This window comes from Vanacampus margaritifer, chromosome 4, assembly GCF_051991255.1.
Source record: "Vanacampus margaritifer isolate UIUO_Vmar chromosome 4, RoL_Vmar_1.0, whole genome shotgun sequence".
Taxonomy (NCBI): Eukaryota; Metazoa; Chordata; class Actinopteri; order Syngnathiformes; family Syngnathidae; genus Vanacampus; species Vanacampus margaritifer.
Genome location: NC_135435.1, coordinates 10742824 through 10761680, shown reverse-complemented (window position 1 = coordinate 10761680; position 18857 = coordinate 10742824). Strand labels below are relative to the sequence as shown.

The window sequence follows — 18857 nt, the reverse complement described above, 5'->3', positions numbered from 1 at the left end:
TCCATAAAAATGAATGATTCTCTTGATATCAAATCTTGGATTAAGAAACGAGTGCATACAAGTGATCACGATCAGATCCTACTTCTAATGGTAGCAAGATGAATTATTGCAAATTCAGTAGCTATGTTTTGATTTTACGAGTGACCCAGTAATGATAAAATTGTAAACCACTAGACATGCACAGATTTTGAAAGAAACAACAAATTGAGTTATTTTGCGAATTCTTCCATTAACAGACTGGAGAGAAAAACTGTGTTTCTCAATATCCTCCTTAAAATAGCGCCATAACTGTTAGCAATCAGAGGGAGGACAGAAAAGTCAGGCTATAAAAATAAAATCTCTACAGACCTGCTTGGTCCAGCTCCTCCTCAATGTCAAAATTTAAATATTCTTTCATAATAAGAAAAAATAATTTAGATGGAAAAAAAGCAGAAAATAAAAAAAAACTGTCATTCAAATGATGAAAAACCTCCACTTTCATATAGCTTAAGTTTAAAAGCAATAGTATAGTAAGCCATGCGTGTACTATAGCTATACTGTCATACCTATTAAGATTAAATCATTATTCTGTCATCCTTAGTATGTGATTAAAGCAATGACAAAGAATGAAAAAATACTAAATGGGGTGGGCTCAAAAAATCAACTGATCATTATATATTGCCTAAGAAAAATATTTTTCTGTTGGCTCCGAGTATTTAAAAAAAAAAGTGTGTTTGGCTGTGCTACTCTACCTTTGAGGCTGGGGAAAGGTGTCGATTTCTCCCTTGCAGCTTTGTTTGGTAGCGCGAGATGGGACAGGCTGAAACTAGTGCCATGATTCTTGTAAAGGTTACCTAAAATGGATAGATGAAGGCGTTGTCATTAACAACTATTAAACGTTTTAAACTATTCCCATCAAAAGTGTTCACTGTTGTGGTAGTTGGTCATCTTTTATCAGATCACAATCAAGTCATTCTTTCCACTGGACTTGAGGGGTGAGGCGAGGGAAAAGTGATCTTCCTTGTAAAAATTTCCAGAATATGAGAAGGCACCAAAAGGTCAAAACATGCATTTAAAAAAGCATTCAAACATACAATAATAGCACAAATTATATGAATGAAAATATTCTCACTTGCAAAAGACATCAGTCCCCCTAATCCATCATTACTGCTGTTGGAAATGGTTGAGTTTGGTGAGCTGTCACCTTCTCCATCAGACTCTCCAGGCAGCCTCAGACTACTCGGACGTGAAGGACGCTGTGCCCTTAAAAAAAAAAAAAACATTAAACACTCTTTACATCTCCTCAGCAAAACACAATTACATGCAATATGGAAAAACATAATAAAACAAAATACATATCACAAAATCACACCGCCAGAGATTCAAGACCACCATGAATGGAGAACTAGTTGGACATGCTGGGTTTTGACATTGCATGGTTGGTCAGAGAGCCCATTTGAATGAAGAGTTAGTTCATTCAAGTGATGAACAAGTTTAACACACTTGTTGCCATTGAGGTTCTGGTTGAATCGAGGGGTGTATGACTCCACTTGCTCTTCCGCATCAGGACCATCTTCAGAGGGGAAGCCATACTGAGGCTCAAAATAGGGGTTGTCATACTCTCGTTTTTTTATAGCTGGGTCCACCAGGCCAGTTTCAATTGTCGATCTAAGAGGTAGCTGGCTGCTGACTCCGAGGATTGGGTTCTGTGGGACAGAACCGGCTGGTACCTCACAATCAGGTGCTTCCCCTTCCTGTTTTAATAAGAAAAGAAAAAATAATTGCAAAAATGGATTAAATCCCAAAATGTGCATTGCAGAAAAAAAGCATAAAATAAATTTAGATAGACTTTGCTTGCAACATGATTACTGAATAAAGCAGGAGGTGGGAAAAGGTTTGCACAAATAATAGGTACGAACTTATCAATAGTAGTGATAACATACATGGTTGACTCCCTGGATGATTGTGCTGGGACTGGAACTTGCAGTTGTGCTGGAGCTTGAGCGAAGGGGCTGGCCATCGGATGTTTCGCCGGGACCATCTCCGCCGGACTGGAATTCTTGAAACTCTACCTCGCTTGCATCACCCAGAGCAGCATGGGTATGTGGTTGTTGGCCTACATTGGGAAATAAAATGGTGATATAGAAAACCAATTGCTGGATGGACTTTAAGCTTTAGAAATGTTAATAAACTTAAAAACATACTTGGTGTGTCTCCCTGAATATCTCCTTGAATCATTTCGCTCACAAGGTCTCCAAGTGAGGAATAGGATGAGCTGGAGTCATCATATGCCTCACTGTCACTACCACTGATGAAAACATTCATTATCTGTTAAAGCATAATACTAACAAATGATCAAATTATATGTATTGTAATCTATGACAAAGAACAATGACAATCTCAATGTAAACCAAAAATAAATATGTTCATCCTTAACCTGTCGGTGGGGTCAGAGTCATTGCTCTCATCCTCAAATGGACTTGCCATGGCCTCAACCAGCTGGGATCCCCCATCAAAAACTCTGTAAACTACTGGCTGTAGCTGATGAGCATACCACTTAGGTTTATCACCAATTAAGGACGGGTCAAAAACATCTGAAACCAAAAGTTTGCAGGGTGTACAGTTAACCGTCTTTTTCAATGCAATGAACAATGAAAAACAAGCTATAAAATTGTAGATCATCTTACTATTATGTATTCTCTGAAATGCTAGATTAGTGGGATTAAGAGCCCACTCGCCATAGAACTCCACTGCCTGGGTGTGGGAAAGCTTGTCAGCAAAATTAGATCGCCTTGGCCGAGATGCAAGAAAAGAGGACGCCTGAAAAGCCACCACAGGACGGGGGAAGAGGCGCAAGGTCCGCGTGTGCATTTGAAAACCATGGAGAACATTCGGAGAGTTGAAGAACCGTACCATGGCCACCCTGTTAAAAAAGATGAAATGTATGGATTAAAGTATTTCAGTATATTGTAGCTATTTCTTTCAAAATTAAGTACATTAGTTTCAGGGCCGATACCAATACTGATTATTAGTAGTCAAGAAGGCCAATAACTGATATTTCAAGTCAATATTCATTTCCAGTAAAAGAGAAAACATTAGCATCAACATTTTAAAAATGAACTGTGTTGACATGCCATTAAGCTTGTTTGTTAAAACCACTTTTTAAATTTTCAACACTTTGAACATATGAAGAACAGACAGCTTTATTTAAATACAACAAAAATTGCAGGGAGCTAAATTAAAAACTAAGCAAATAAATAGCTCCCTAAAGTTTTCTACTACAAATAATATTTTATAAAGTAAAATGAAAATTTAAATAAATACATAAATGCAAAGTTATCTCACTGAGCAACAAATGCATGTGAATGTAGCTAATTTTGGGTTTTCATCCGGGTTTGTAAATGCTTTCAAAGGATCTTTGCAGACAGTGAAAAATGGTCTGAACAAGTTTAAAATTTCTTTACGACAAGTAAGAACTGTCTGTCAACATCTTACAAATCCCAATGAAAACCCAAAATTTGCTACGTTCATAAGCTCAGTGAGATACCAGCTTTATCAACCTTCAGATTCATAAAAAAAAAAAAAAGTCATTGTCGATATTTGTAAAAAAAAAAATCAAATAAAATACATAAAAAATTGCCAACAAACTACCGAATATTTCATATAGAATTACATTACCATGGTGTCAAAGGTAAGATTTAATCATTATATGCCATTGCCTATAGTTAACCCCTCATCATGGCATCATTAAAACATTTGGAGTATCAGCATAGTTTTTCGTTGTTGTTTTAAGTCCGCACAATAAGGGGTTTTAACTGTGGAAGGACTTAAAATACCGTGATATAATACCTTTAACAAATATGTGAAACTAACATTAACCCAAAAAAAAAAAAGGCTTGCCTGGTGGCTACATCCACAGAATCCACATCATTGCCATAAATGAGGGGGTTAAACTCAGTGGATGATGGTGATGCTTTATCACGTCCAGGGGGGAGCAGTGGCATTTCCTGACCTTCCTGGAACTTCTCCAGGTTCAAAATGGGCTGGGTGTTCAAACTCATGCTCGCCAAGGCCTGGAACAAGTGACAGAGAGATAAAGAGTGAGAGATCAAGAATTTAAAAAAAAGAAGGAAAAAAAATTGTTTGATGAGACACTCCCACGTTAGGCATCAACACTACAATAGTTTCTCCACAACCATCTACCCACTACAAAAGCAAATCTATTAATTTGAGAAACTAACTTTCTTTAACACATCATTTGGATAGCTCTTTAAGAAAATGGATGTAAGTAATGGATGGAAATTGTAACAACTGCTCTTACTAGGATCTCTACAAAAGCAAATGTTTTTGATAACAAATAATACAAAATAAAGGAACCCCCCTCTTATATCTGTGCATGTTGATGCCTGCGGTGGGTGTGTCATTAATAGGGAGGAGGGGGAGGATTAGGAGGACAGAATGTATTGAATGTCTTGCTTGTCAGAGTTGTCAGTATTATAGCTAAGCATTAATGGCATATTTAGTTGCTGGATCTGGTGAAATGTCTGTTAAAAGGTATCTGCTTCCCCTTTTCTGCTTTTGGTTACCAGGACACTCACTGATGCAAGAATCAAGGCACGCATATTCAGTCATGCTCAAGCCAGGGCTAAACAGCACGTTAAGAGGTCCGTAAAACATTCTAAGGCATTTAACTCAATTCTTGAGAAAGGAGAAAAGTAATCGTCATGAGCAAAGTAATGTGAAAGAAGATGCAGAAGCATTCCGCAGGACAATAAATAAGTAACCTTTTTTTCACAGGAGAAGATCTGCTTTTGGGTGATCACGGTCAACCCAACCAGACACTAGGAAGGGGATATAAGAGAGATGTTGGGAGAATCACAAGAAAGCCTGAGGTGATAAGTGTCACTGGAACAGCACATGACAAAATCATGGCCCTTTTCATTTCTTTTCTGTGCCGCCATTCAGCAGTCAAACACTGTTTCATGATATTTATTTTTACTTTCCGGTGACAAAAAGGGCCAATAGATCTTGGTAAACCTAATGAAACAATTTTATTTTTGCAATGTGATACTGAAGATATAGTTCTGCCGTTATCATACACAGACGTCTTGCGTTTGACACAAAAATGGGCAAACAGAGTGTACGGTTTTAACACAACAATGACTGCATAAGGCACTTTGAAAGTCACTGTTACTGTGCTAAAGGCTGGCCATGTATCGAATTATCTGAATGACCAGGCCTCAACAACTGTATGAATGCGCACAGGCAAATAAAATTACTTATTGCTACACCTTGGATGCAATAATTTAGTGAAAAGGTAGTGTGATGTGAATAGGCCTATAGTGACTAAGCAGATTGACCCTTGGTTATGATGGGATGATGAGACACCACCAGATCTTTTTAGAAATAGGTGATACCTGTTCAAAAGAGATCTTCAAAGGTTACCTCATAGCATGTTTCAAAATGTATGTAAGAGCTGGTATAACAACAACACATTAAAGATTCTCAGCTGAAATAAAAAATAATTGGGAGTATATGGTGCAAATATTTGTGTCATTTACGTCAAAAGCTATTCTTGTTTTGGTGTCCTTAAATTTTACAAAATCTCTAACCATAATCAGTGTTCCTTCTTTCTAACAGAGGCTTCACACACCTACAGACACCTGCCTCAGTCACACATCCACACACAAGGAAAGACCAGGGAAAAACACAAAGCAATCAAACTGGCTCTGATTCAAGGTAGATATTGTACATCCCTGGCATTGGGCCAAAATCAACATGAATGGAACGTGTCAAGTGATGCTTGTCTTAATAATCTTTCAATAATCTCTTATGTTACTCATCATAACATGGACTGTCAATACTGACTGACTGTGTAATGAAAAAAAAAGTAATGTGGAAAGTTAAGTCAAAAGTCCTAAACCTGCATGCTTTGATTAACTTCTGTAAGCATTCTCTTAACGAGTTCAAGTTCTGAATTAATAATTCCACATCATTTTCAAGAATACATTATGTTTATTTTGTAAAATGTGCTGAATAACTTGTGGTTAGTATGCAGCGTTAGACCACAATTCCTCTGTTAACATCACTTTAAATGGAAATGTTCTGACCGAAGTTATGAAGATGTCTTCCTTGAGCATGATTTCTATGATTGTTCAAATCAAAAAAAGGATGTGAAGGGACACTTATGTGAGTTGAGTTAAGTTAACCCATTAAGGCCTAAAGCGCCTGGCAAAACATGCCTCTAAAACTTATGGGTGACTTTTGAGTCACCCCCGAAAACCTGGCGTTTTCCTGGAAATTCTACATTATTAAAAATAATTGCTATCTCAGCTCCTGAAGCAGATAGAAACATAATTTCAAAAACATTTTAGAGCTTACACTTGTGGTGTTCACAAGTTTATTATTATAAACCCTCAATATATATATTATTAAAAATCAACAAACAAATGTTGCATCTGTGGGTGTATAACTCCAAATATTTTTACCTTCAACACTGGAGCGCAGTTGTAATAACCTAGGGGGATTGGAGTAATTATTCGTCGTCCATTCCGTCAAAATTTTCAACATCCTCATTGTCTACAAACATATTTCTTAACAGTATGTCACTGTCGACTTGTTACACTGATTCGAATCCCTCCCGCGCCGTCGTCAATCGCGTCATTTATTTAATAACTCCCGCGAATCTGCGTCAACCATCAACGCTCGAATAAAATTTCAGGACATGCTATGAGGCCCACGTCACCCTATCGTGTGCATATTCTGATGCATTTCATCAGCTAAGAGACCAAGAATTGTTCAAAACACAACAAAATGAGATATCTGCTCTCCCGGCTTTAATGGTAGAAGCGCGGTCACCCGCTCCCGGCCTTAATGTGTTAATTGTGTGCTCATAAGGTTGATCTAGGAATACAAAGTGTCTGTTTCCATGAATCAGAACCAAATTCTGATGATGTGTTTTGTTAGAGGGGTTAGAGGGATCATGTCACAACCACTCTTAACAGCAATACCATTTTTTTCTTGAATAACAAGTTTCTAAGAAATGAATTTACCTTCAAAAGCTACAGCATGCAAAGAAAACAGAAAAAGAACAAAAAACAGTTTTTTGTTTCGCGTTTGTTAGTGCACAACATAACCTATTTCCATTGCTTTCACACTTTAGACAAAATACATACAAGTCTGTTGGGGAAGGAAGCCCCTACTCTTCATACGGCTGGAAGAGAGTTTTTTTTATTGACTTATATAGCAACAAATCAATAAATTAGGTACAATTAAAAAACAACAACATTGGTTGGCTCATAAGAAATATATGGGTTCCACAATGATGCTGGTAGATTTAAGGCATGTCAAGCCAAGTAAAGTACCTGCTTCAGATGTTTCTTGAGCTCGCCAGCTTCAGGCTCTGGAAGAGGTGGTAGAATTTCTGCATTTGTAGGGGCTTTAACCTGAAAACCAGTTGCCGTTGTAGCAATGCCATTTCTTTAGATTGCTTTAAATCAAAATGTCATTAGGCATCAAAAGAGAATGCCTATTGTTAATGTAGTTACCTTGCTGCTGTCCAGATCCACAAGCCACACATCATCTGGAATTTTGAAGTCAGCTTTGTAAAGGAAAAAGCTAGCTGGTACACCAATGATGTAGGGAGTAGGGGCAAGAAGAAGCTGTGCAGAATAATAAAAAAAATAATAATAAAAAAAAAAGTTGACAGAGAATACAGTATACAATATTTCCTTTTTTTTAACTGTCAACATTTGCATGCACATGTGCATAAAACTGCTGTTGGAATGGTGTGTATGACACAATCTGAATCAAATAATGCTCTTTCTTATTTCATTTCCTATCATTTCAAACACCAATAGCGTAACTACTGTGTGTGTTGTACCTGTTCAGCTGAGGCCATGCATGTTGGCAGTAGGGGAATGACCGGGAACATGTACTCCAGAGGATAGATCATGGCCACAAATGCCATTACACTCATGGATAAAGCATTGTAATCTCTTGACTGGAGAATAACCTGAATAAGAACAGAATAAAAGAATAACATCATCTCAATGCACAGCTCAATAGTCTACAATAGCTCATAAATAGATCTTCTGCAAAAACAACCGTTTAAAGAAAAAAAAAAGGTTTTGCTAATCATAATTCATGAAAACAAGCCAGTTTTCAGAGACCTCAACTAATGCATGTAATTTACATTAATGGACCTACTTCACCATTTTTGTGTCATGGTGGGCAAGGATAAATAAATCACAACTTCCTACGAGTCAAGTCCTATTTCAGTTTGTTTTAACTTGTCACAATGAGTGGGCATTGGGCAAGGAAATATAAATCACGATTTCCTAGGAGTCCCTTTTCAGTTCATTTCAGCTTGTAATAACAGGGATAAACACAACATGTACAATACTGAAAAAGCATACAATATCAGCAAATCAACATTGAACATCAAAGTCCGCATAGGTCATAGTTTAATGGAGAATGTACCCACTGATTATGACGTGAACATGCAACAGCCCAAGTTAACCAAAAATACCTTCTTTACTTAAGGCCTGTCATCTTTACAATCCAATTTTGATCATTCTTGGTTTATTAAAACAAAGTTAAAATGGTAGGCAATTCAAATGGATGGATGGATGGATGGATTTAAGGCCATTTAAAACAGCTGCTTAGTTGCATGAGATCAGCTGTTTTCAAACTGTCCCTTAAGACAACACCTCAGACAGACAGCTCGATAGACAGATATAATATATATATATATATATATATATATATATACACACACACACACACACTTGTATTTATACAATTGTGAGGACATCCATAGACATAATCCTAGCCCCTTCATCTAACCCCAACCATAAAAAATGATTCCTTACCCTAACATCAACCATAACCCAATACAGACCTAAACTCTAAAACCAAGTCTTGACCCTCAAAAAGAGGTCTTGCGTTGTGAGGACCAGCCAAAATGTCCTGACTTCACAAAAATGTCCTCAATCTGTTGGTTAAAGACGTATTTTGGTCCTCACAATGTAGTATGTACAAGTACACACACACACACACACGAACCTATAAGATATGACGATGATACGATGACAATCATGATACATTATGTCAACGTGAAAAAATAAAAACTTTTTTTAATTCCTGGTGACATGTTAAGCTGTTTTCCTTGTTAGCACAACGTTAAAATAGTAAATCTGTGGCTGATTGGGAACGGAAGGTAAAGCTGACCTTAGCGGTAGAGCAGTGACTGTAACAGAACCCACTTACATTTTTTGTATCCTCATTACAAAACACCAGTAAATGTATTCCATTAGTCCCCAAGCCTGCTTATTGATTGATTTGCTAAAAGCACTAGTTACTCGAGTAATCACCTCTCCGCTGGCCTGAAAAAATTATATGGCCGACTGTCACGCTCTCCTGCTCTTAATCAATTATTCATACACATGTCCCAAAATAATCACGTCACTTTACACTCACACTGTCCGCTTAGCATTAAAACAAGCTATGCTAAGCTAAGTTAACTGGAGAACCTTTAAGTTGCACTGACAAGTGATCAATGTAAGCAACATTTGGAAACTACACAAGACTGAAAAAGAGGGTGACTTTTAACCAAAATGTCTGTGACTGTGTTGGTGTGAGCATTATAACGTATGTAATTGCGCCAGTGTGAAAATATGAAATTCTTACTCGCACTTAAAAAAAAGGTCGCACACGCTACTAGTTTGGTCGTAGTCTTAAGCCCTGTGGGTTGAGACAAATGATTTACATCCAAGAGCTGTTACGTGCAAGTGGACTTTAATGGCGAAAAGGGAATATACATTTTGAGAACGGCATATTGTTTTGAAAATCCTGGACCAAATGATCTGCTCTTACCTTGTGCTCCAGCAGGACACAAGAGAGAACCTGAAGACAGGCATCCACACCAAGTAACTCCAAAGGTAAGTGCAACGGAAAATCCACCATCGAGAAGCGGGAGTTGTCAGGCAGTGCGAAGGTGAGGGGCAATTTCATTTCATGAGGCAGTACTTCCACATCCACACGCCTCTGGCTTGCCACTGGCACGGGGGAACGTTGCAACCGGTATATCCAGGATTCAATGTCCCGAAGGTCAGCCAACAGCTGGCTCCCCTTCTCTTCCACTGAGAGTGCTCCAGTGAACACCCGCCACATGGTGTCTCTGTGGGGGGTATGATAGTATTTTTAAGAAATATGAGTATGTCAACTAAGCAAATTGAAGCACATGGCCCAAGGAGATGACGGCGTTTTGATGTAGAATGATTGCCACACGAACATCTCGAGACTCAAAAACAATATCTGTGTTTTAGTTAGTCAATACAGTATTGCAACAGTGACAATTTTCTATCCTGTGCTTGGCTTTGCATGTTTTTACACGAGTGTATCTGATGGAGAAGCTTCAACAAGAAGTGAAGATGCACATGATTTCACTGATAGTCTTCATCTTCATGTGTGTGTATACGTGCATGCATTCATGCGTACGTACAGCATATATTAAGCACTAAGCATGTCAATAAGCACGTTCTAGCATGTTGTTATTGTGTCTGTGGCAGCGAGAGAAAAATCATTAGCTTCACCAAAGGCAACCAGAAACCTCAATCTATTAGTGGCATCACTGCAAAAATGCTTGCAGCCATAATATGATGGCTCTTCTCCTCCTCTGTCATTGCCTGACATTTCATCCAACCTTCAGCTATCCTCTGGGTTGTGTTGCTTTCTCAAGTTGTCACACGAGTACACAGACTCAGAGTACACATCAGTGTAATACAGAACTGGCAGGTTGTGTTGCACAGTTACAGCACATTTACAATCAAAATATTTGGTGGTTTTACCACTAATGATGACTCTATAGTAAAATGTATTGGAAGGAAACACTCACACAGGATAATTAACACTATGTCACTCGAAAATTGCTATCACTTGTGAGCTAAATAGGAGTACCACAAATACTGTAGTCCATTATGCATGATGATTCCAGTAATAAAACCCCTTTCAAGAGGGTAAATGATACTCAAGTCAACTGATTCAATTCATTTCATTTGTGAAAAATCATTAAATTATGATATATTACGTAAAAATAGACAAAAATTAAACACACCATTAGATTCCCATACTAAGTCTGCCTTTCCATAAAAATATATATATTTTTTTTTTAAATGTTTTCAATACCACAGTTAGATATACCTATATGTCCTGACAAAACGGATAAAAAATAAATAAATTAACTTGTAGATTGAGGATGTGGATGTATGCACTTGGTGCAGTGAAACAATCACTTGCTAAAGTGATATCAACACGCTGTAAGATGAAGGCTAACTCTGTTCAGATATGGACATGGAAGTCATTCTAACAATTAATATATTTTCGCCAAAACAAATTGACAAACTTGAAATCCTCGAAGCTTAGAAATCGAGCTGCCACAAACGATTAATTTGCCACTCAACTAGTCACCAATAGTAGTCACAATTAGTTAACAAATTGGTTCATATATAATTGGCAGGATATAGCCTTTGGAAGCAGATGCTCTTGTATAACCATTATTATCTTACAGCTTGAATAGTTTAATGTATTAAAACGTAAAGACAAAATAGAGGTACATGATTCAAATCTTATTAAACTTTGCAACTTATACAAACATTCCTGAATCCTGACATGTTTATAAATGAAGATGAAACTTAAATTGACGTCAAGACTGTTGCCTTCACATTTTTAGCTGCAAATGTAAATGTAAAATTAAAACTATACACTAGTATGCATATAGTAGTTCCACTATGAATAACATGAAACTATAAATACGAAAACAAAATACTTTTACACATTTATAACTCTTCTCTGGCTTTGGGAAACTCACGAAATTCCCGATAGCCACCACGCCTGGGCATCAGCCACAACGTGCTTCCTTTTTAGATGCTCGTTTTTCACTGCCGTGCCATGAAAGGCAGATGTGTATCACGTGAAGCATTTTTAGTAAAATGTGCCCTAACTTAAAAGAGTCTCTAACCGCTAATACCGGTTAGCTATGCATGAGCCACTGCATTACCCCACAGTGCTTCTGCAGACATCACGGATGACCCGGATTACCACTACTGTGCATGTGCTTTACAGACTCCCAGCACGAGCAGCGTGAAACAAAGCAGTTTTGAGAGAGAAAGAAAAAGGTAAAAAACAAAAACCTAAACGATGACTATTAAACTAATTGTCGGTGATTTTGATCATCAACGTAGTCGTCACTGGGCAACTGATTTTGATAGCCCTAATTAGAAACCAAAATCACAGCCGGGAATCAAACATTTCTCACCTTTGAAAAGTATGAGGCATTCCAGCACGCTGTGTTAGCCTTTGACTGCAGCAGTCTACCATCCTCTTAAGAATATATAAGCATTCCCTGAAGGTGGAGAAGAAAGGGTAATGGCTGAGTATACACAATGAGGTCAGTGTACTGTTACGATTCCTGGCAGCCATCTTTGCGGCATTTCGCCTGAGCTGTGCAGCTTTCCCAGTGTTTTGCTCAGTAGTTAGTGGTTCAATCTCCTCTCCAGAAGTAGATTGAGGAGCTAACTCAGCTTTGTTGGATGGTGATAACCCAGACGACTGGCCTCCAGTGCTGCCGTCAGACCCCTCACTTGTGGTGTCCCCTCCTTGTGTTGCGCTTTCTGTATGGCCACTCTTGTCCGTACGGGTACGGTGGTGCCCGCGCTGAAAAGATCGGTAGAAGTTGACACAGATTCCGTAGCGGGTAATTCCTGAGTCCTTGTCAGTCAGTGTAAAGACAAACGAAGAGTCGTCACGAAGGCTAACCCTACGCTGACGTATACTAAGGCAGCCTTCTGGTTGGCAAAAGAAGACCACATCTGGTGGGAGTGGAAAGTCATGGTGGTCCTCCAGTGGATATCGGCGGAGAAGCTGAGGGGTCTGGGCCACACTATCGCTACTTGGTTGCCTAGAGGGGACATGGATAAACATAAGATTTGTAATGTATCATAACATGATTACTGGACTTCACCCTAGTTATACCTAATTGGTGCATTAGCATATCTAATACAGAGTTCAACGATGCTTTGAATGAATTTTCAAAAGTAAATTATGTGTAATGATGATGATGTGTAAAATTGTGTTCATTACAAAAAACTGACTTGGGCTCATCAAAATTAATGTTGTTTGAGAATTGCAGAACAAAAAAGTAATATTAAAAATAAAGATTGATGGGCTGCAGATTGACAAGGTTCAAGAAAATAATGTTTTGGGTGTCATAATACAGTAGATGAGAAAATTAGTTGGAAGCCACACAAGCACATACATATCAAATTATCAAAAAACATTGCAGTATTGAATAAAGTCAAATGGATACTTGATTACAATTCGCTCCGCATTTTGTACCGTTCCATAATTCTGCCATATTTCAGTTACTGCGTTGAAAATTGGTGTAATAATTACAGACGTTCAATCAGTTCATTAATAACTTTACAAAAAAGGGCAATAAGAATCATACATAAGGTTGGATATCTGGATTATAAACACTATTTTCAGTCAAAACTCTTAACATTTGTTGATATGGTGAGTTTTCAGACAACACAGTTATGTATAAAGTTAAAAATAATATGTTACCACAAAATATTCAAAAAATGTTTAGACAGAAAGATGGGGGTTATAAATTGAGAGGGAAATACAATCTAAAAATGAACATTATTCGAACAAACAGGAGAAGGTTCTGTATAACATTATGTGGGGTGAAATTATGGAACAGTCTAATGTGAGAACTTAAAACAATGTACAAATACAAATCAATTTAAAACTAAATATAAAAGTTATGTATTTACGGGGGTAGACAACCACTAAGTGATAAGGAGTGTTGCTGATTTGTTGAAAAACATATTTATGTTTACTATGGTTCGTGTCTTGTGTTTTGTTATTGTTGGCTTTTTGGATCGAGGTTGTACTTTACTATCTTTTCTGTGGATTTATAATGAGTTCTCTGAGTATTTATTTTATATTATTATTATGGAGTGGTTCATTATTAGTTACTTTTGTTATCCTCAGCAATATATATTTGTATTTTTTTAATGTATTTACCATTGATGTAAACTAAGAACATATGGAGAAGGGAGGGGATTTAATAAGTCTTGCGAATTCTTTCCCACTCCCTTTTGAACATGGAAAATCATTGTTAGGTGCGCTTTGTTGCACTTTGCTTGTTTTGTAGCTATTTTATTTTATTTTGTTGTTGTATGTTTGTTACTGTTATTGTTTTGTTTTTACTCTTTTTCATGTTCAAATAAACTCACACTCAAACGCAAACAGTTCTCTGCTGAACAATCACTGATTTACAGTCATTACCTCCGGCAGCAGTTTATACAAAGAACTAATGTCGTTGATTTGACGCACCTGCTCATATGAGTAAACTGCTGGTGAAACTATAACAAAAATAGAATTGAAGATGAAGGATGTTTTTTCATAAACGAAAGGAAAACTCAATCTGTCTTTCTTTGGTTATAGAAGGCATATATCAGCAACAAGAATGACAAATATATATAATTAGCGTTGTGACAGGATTTACAAATGCAGTCTGGAAGGAAAGACTACTTCAACCTAAGTACAATGCAGCAAGAATTTTGAAGTTTTTTATGTGGGGGTAAAAAACACATTTTTGGGGAACACTTTTGTGTTATTTACCGAGTGAAAATCTGATGAGAAAAGCACCTTCAAACTGCAATAAAACAGTACTACCACTGCATTATTTCTCAACACATCTCTGAGAAAATTCACACATTTGTGTAGTTGGCAATGCTGAATTTGATTTTGAACTTATTTCTTATGAACATGCTCATTGAAAGGCTCTAATTAGCATAAATTGCTTTTTTTTAAAGGCATACACACTTTTTTTTAGAAAACAATGATGCTAAGCTACTCAAATATTTGACAAATGAACCCATAATTTGAAAAATATAGAAAAGCTGAAAATGTCAGCATTTGGTTAACATGGTAACAGGCAATTTGTAATAGAATTACAAGATTTCACTAATAACGCAGAACAGGAACAACTGGCTGGATTTGGCTGAAATTTGCAAATAAATTGTGCGCAACTATTAAGTTTGGTGCTACATAGTTAATTCTATTTTATACTATATTTACTTTACTATAAAGCTGAACTTTCGTAGCCTTGACAAAAATATCTTGGAAAATAGTCATTATAAATGGTTGAAAACTGTTATTAGCATCAATGAAAGTATCATGCAAAAGATGTGACTAGTAAAAATATCTACTACTCAGTGAGCCCCTTTTTCAATTAGCTGACAAGTTTCAGATAAAAATATCCAAAAGGGCCGAAATTCCTGTGTCCTTAGAATAGGCTCCTTAAAAATTACTGTTTTGTTTTAAATTGTGTCACTTACTCTTAAAAAAAACAACAACAAAAAATCTCAACTAAAATATTGCAAATTAAACATCCGTGAGAAGAGCAGTGTTGGCAGAAGAATAGGTCATGCACTTTAGACAGCTATTTTCTTATGGAATTATGAGAGGAGTTTAAAGTGCAAGTAAGATGTTTTATTTTTTTCAAGAAAATTCCACCAAGATGGTGGCCCCTTGTCACATTACTAATCTAACTAATCTCAACTTTCCAATTACAGTTTTTCTTCAGCTAACGCATCTAAATGCTGTGTAACAAAAAACTAATTTGAGCATGTCCTGTAAATTATTGTATTTTATTTCAGGGCAAAATGCTCTAGTTTTTTTTAATTGTAGTCCATGTTTTCTTTGGACCAAGTTATCAACAAAAGACAAAGAAAATCCTCACCTTGCACCAACGACCACCAAGTAGTCAAGGAGTCGCGGGCACGGTTTCTTTTTCTCCATATTGGATCGTCCACGTCTTGTATTTCACGTCATCCGTGACGAATGGTCACTTGTTGGTTAGTGGTGGATTTCAATCCAAGTTGAGAAATTTCAATTGTATTATGAGACAGTGTGTTGTTAGAATCATTTTTGAAGGTTCTGGAAATCCTTGGTCGGACCTGTAAAATAAAACGGGTAAAATTACATTATTATATTTGGCTATTTTGGCCTTGTTTGGCCACAACACTATACAGTAAATAAATATCTATATATCAAGAGAGAAAAGAGAGAGAGAGAAAGAGCAAGAGAGAGAGAAAGAGAGAGAGAGAGAGATCAGTGGGCATTTTAGTAAATATGGCCTGGATTTTGCTGCAACTATATAAATCCACACAACAAAAATATTGTAGCTGTACTAAAGATGAGATGGAAATCAGTCCTTCAGCCTGTTGCTGTTTGTATTTTAAAGAAGTTTTCAGTTTTGACCATATAAACACGTGTTTTGAGGGATTTTCTGAGATTAAGTGATAATGTGAGCTGCTTAGAGGCCTTTGTGTTGTTTTGTGCTCCTTTAAGTCTACACTACAAACACATAACTGACCATGCGTTACCTAGACACAGCAGACATCTAAATTGCAAAATGATTTTAATTTTTCTATTGTGTTGTAAGCATGTTAACCTTTGTGTTTCTTGTCGAACAGACGTTATGGTTGTTAAACACTTACAATGGGGCAACTGTACAAACAAAACTCGTCTCCATGGCTATCAGCAACCAATTACAGAACTCATTGCTAAACTACACACAAAAAAATGGACAACTGAGATCACAGAGTACTTTACAGTACTGAAAAAGGCACGCAGCAAAATCTACATTAATTTTCAAAAAGACACCCGACATGATTAGCTGTCCTATATTTTGGAACGCTGTGTGCAAGAATGGTTGTATTTAGCATGTAGTGTACAGTAATGCACATACAGCAAAGCCAATCAGCTTTCCCCATTCACCAGATAAGTGTCCCAAATTAATATTAAAAATAACCCTGCCACTAGTCTGACCAGCCACATCAGGGAATACAAGGCAGAAGGCACAGAAAACACAAGTGATAGGGGGACACACAAAAATGACAGCTCGCTCACCCATTCCAATGAATTATGATATAAAGTGGGCGTGTCAGTCTCTGATTTGCGAGGGCTGGATCTGATAAACAGAAGGACGTGTCAACCAATCTCATGAATTGGAAGACACGGATTTGAGTCCCGCTGCCGACAAACGTGTAAAAACAGATAATAGTTGTTGTGTTGGAGAGATGCTATTCTGCTTGCTAGCTTCTGTCAAGAAAGATGCCCTTTAGCAAAGCATCACCCACCACCCCAGCTCAAGTGGTACTACATTATTTGGCCTGATAATACTGCATGCCAAGATAGTTTCATACATATTGGGTGCATTATACTTATTGATGGCCAAGTAGTAGTACTCTGTATGGGGACAGACTAGTAATTAGAAGACAGAATAATGTTGGTCTTAATAAATGTTTTATGAAAGTGACAGTTGGCGGTACAGATAATTTTTACATCAATGATTTCCTCAAGAAAAAAGTCCAAAATAATTATCCAGGCAAATCATAGGTCTGTTTATTCCTCTTTATTAAATTACAGTTATATCACCCAGTATGCAGTTTATGTAAGACGATAACTCCCAACAGCACTGAAGAGAATTTGCTCTTGAAATTGATCATCTAAAAACAATCGACCAGTCATGATGACATGTCTATTAAAGCTGCAAATCCCACTTAACTTAAAGTATCTGAACGCAAAACACAGTACACGTATGTATTTATTATGTCGAATGAAATAAACCAGTTGCTGAGACTGCGGTAAAAACACCAAGGAGGCAGTTGTAACCTTCTAATAAGATGTTCTGATGGAATAACGAGTGTAGCTTTTACGGGTGTTATCAATCATAATATTAAAAGAGCAATAACAACATATTTGACAGGTATCGTCTTGACTTGTGTTCGCCTCTCTCGCCCCCACTGCTAGCTTGGTGGTTACCGACGTCACCAATGGATTAGCTAGTTAGCTGCTACTAGTAGCGTTATCGTTGAGTCTCTGCAATACTTGTGCAAACCGTACAACGAGGGCAATGTGGTGAAAGCACACCGTTGCCGCAAACGTTGGCAATATGAAGCGCAGGAGCCCATCGTTGACAAGTTACATCCTTACCTGCTTACATTAGCCGGCTAGCTGCTAACGGCGGCTGCGACGCCAGCTGCTGGTGACAGACGGCCTGCGTACTAGGTGCCCTCCTTGGGCAAGCAAAGAGGAGCAGTCGAGTGTCTCAAACGTCCTCTGCCTCGTTCAATGCATTTAAAGAAATAAGGAACAGACGTCGTTTGAAGCGCTCGGCTTCGTCGAGCGATAAGGAGGCGGCATAATTAAATGGATGCCAAGTGCGCGTTCACACCTCCCTATTCGGTCAGCTTCAACCTGCCTTCACAACATCCTCCTCTTCATCCTCATCTGAGTGGCGAGTTCCGCAATCCGCATATTGCGAGGTTGAGTCCTTGAACGGAAGCTACAGCAAGCCTCAAGGAACTACCTCAGCCCTATTCAAACGATATGATTTGAAATTCAATGTCGAAAAAAAATACGCGTGATAAAATAACGTGTGCCTACATCTGTATATAATCTTGTTTTATATTGTATTTCGTACATAGAAATGGTAAAAATATATGTAAAATGGTTTACAGTGTTTCAGTTTATTTTTTTACAATCGTTCAATTAACTAATATGAAATCAAGTCGAAATAATTTTAATTTATTCATTTTAGGGGGGGAATGCTAAATTATTGCAGCTTAACTTTTTTTTTCATTATTCTAATTTACAAATTGTTGAGCTAAAAAAAAAATATATATATATATATATATATATATATTATAAAAAATATATATATTTTTTAAAAATTCATAAGATATACATTTAATCGCCCAAAAAATGCTAAATTATTGCAGCTTGACTTTTTTTTTGCATTA

At 37.2% G+C, this 18857-nt stretch overlaps 1 protein-coding gene across 38 annotated transcripts in view; it reads right to left on the bottom strand.

Annotated features, from left to right (window-relative positions):
* madd (MAP-kinase activating death domain) overlaps positions 1-18386 on the bottom strand; it is a 47521-nt gene extending 29135 nt beyond the window's left edge. For 10 of the 38 annotated variants that reach the window (XM_077564103.1, XM_077564115.1, XM_077564095.1 and 7 more), the window contains exons 1-17: positions 18049-18386; positions 15791-16007; positions 12296-12937; positions 9856-10159; positions 7862-7993; positions 7527-7640; positions 7344-7424; positions 4764-4820; positions 3880-4052; positions 2667-2902; positions 2417-2573; positions 2184-2287; positions 1923-2095; positions 1483-1733; positions 1112-1242; positions 732-833; positions 349-390 (exon numbers count right to left, since the gene is read on the bottom strand). In XM_077564103.1, the coding sequence (XP_077420229.1) occupies positions 349-390; positions 732-833; positions 1112-1242; positions 1483-1733; positions 1923-2095; positions 2184-2287; positions 2417-2573; positions 2667-2902; positions 3880-4052; positions 4764-4820; positions 7344-7424; positions 7527-7640; positions 7862-7993; positions 9856-10159; positions 12296-12937; positions 15791-15849 (2758 nt within the window). In that variant the 5' untranslated portion in view covers positions 15850-16007; positions 18049-18386. The remainder of the gene's footprint in view (positions 1-348; positions 391-731; positions 834-1111; positions 1243-1482; positions 1734-1922; positions 2096-2183; positions 2288-2416; positions 2574-2666; positions 2903-3879; positions 4053-4763; positions 4821-7343; positions 7425-7526; positions 7641-7861; positions 7994-9855; positions 10160-12295; positions 12938-15790; positions 16008-18048) is intronic. The other 28 variants (XM_077564110.1, XM_077564124.1, XM_077564134.1 and 25 more) reach the window with 7 other exon arrangements.
* Positions 18387-18857: the final 471 nt, after the last annotated feature.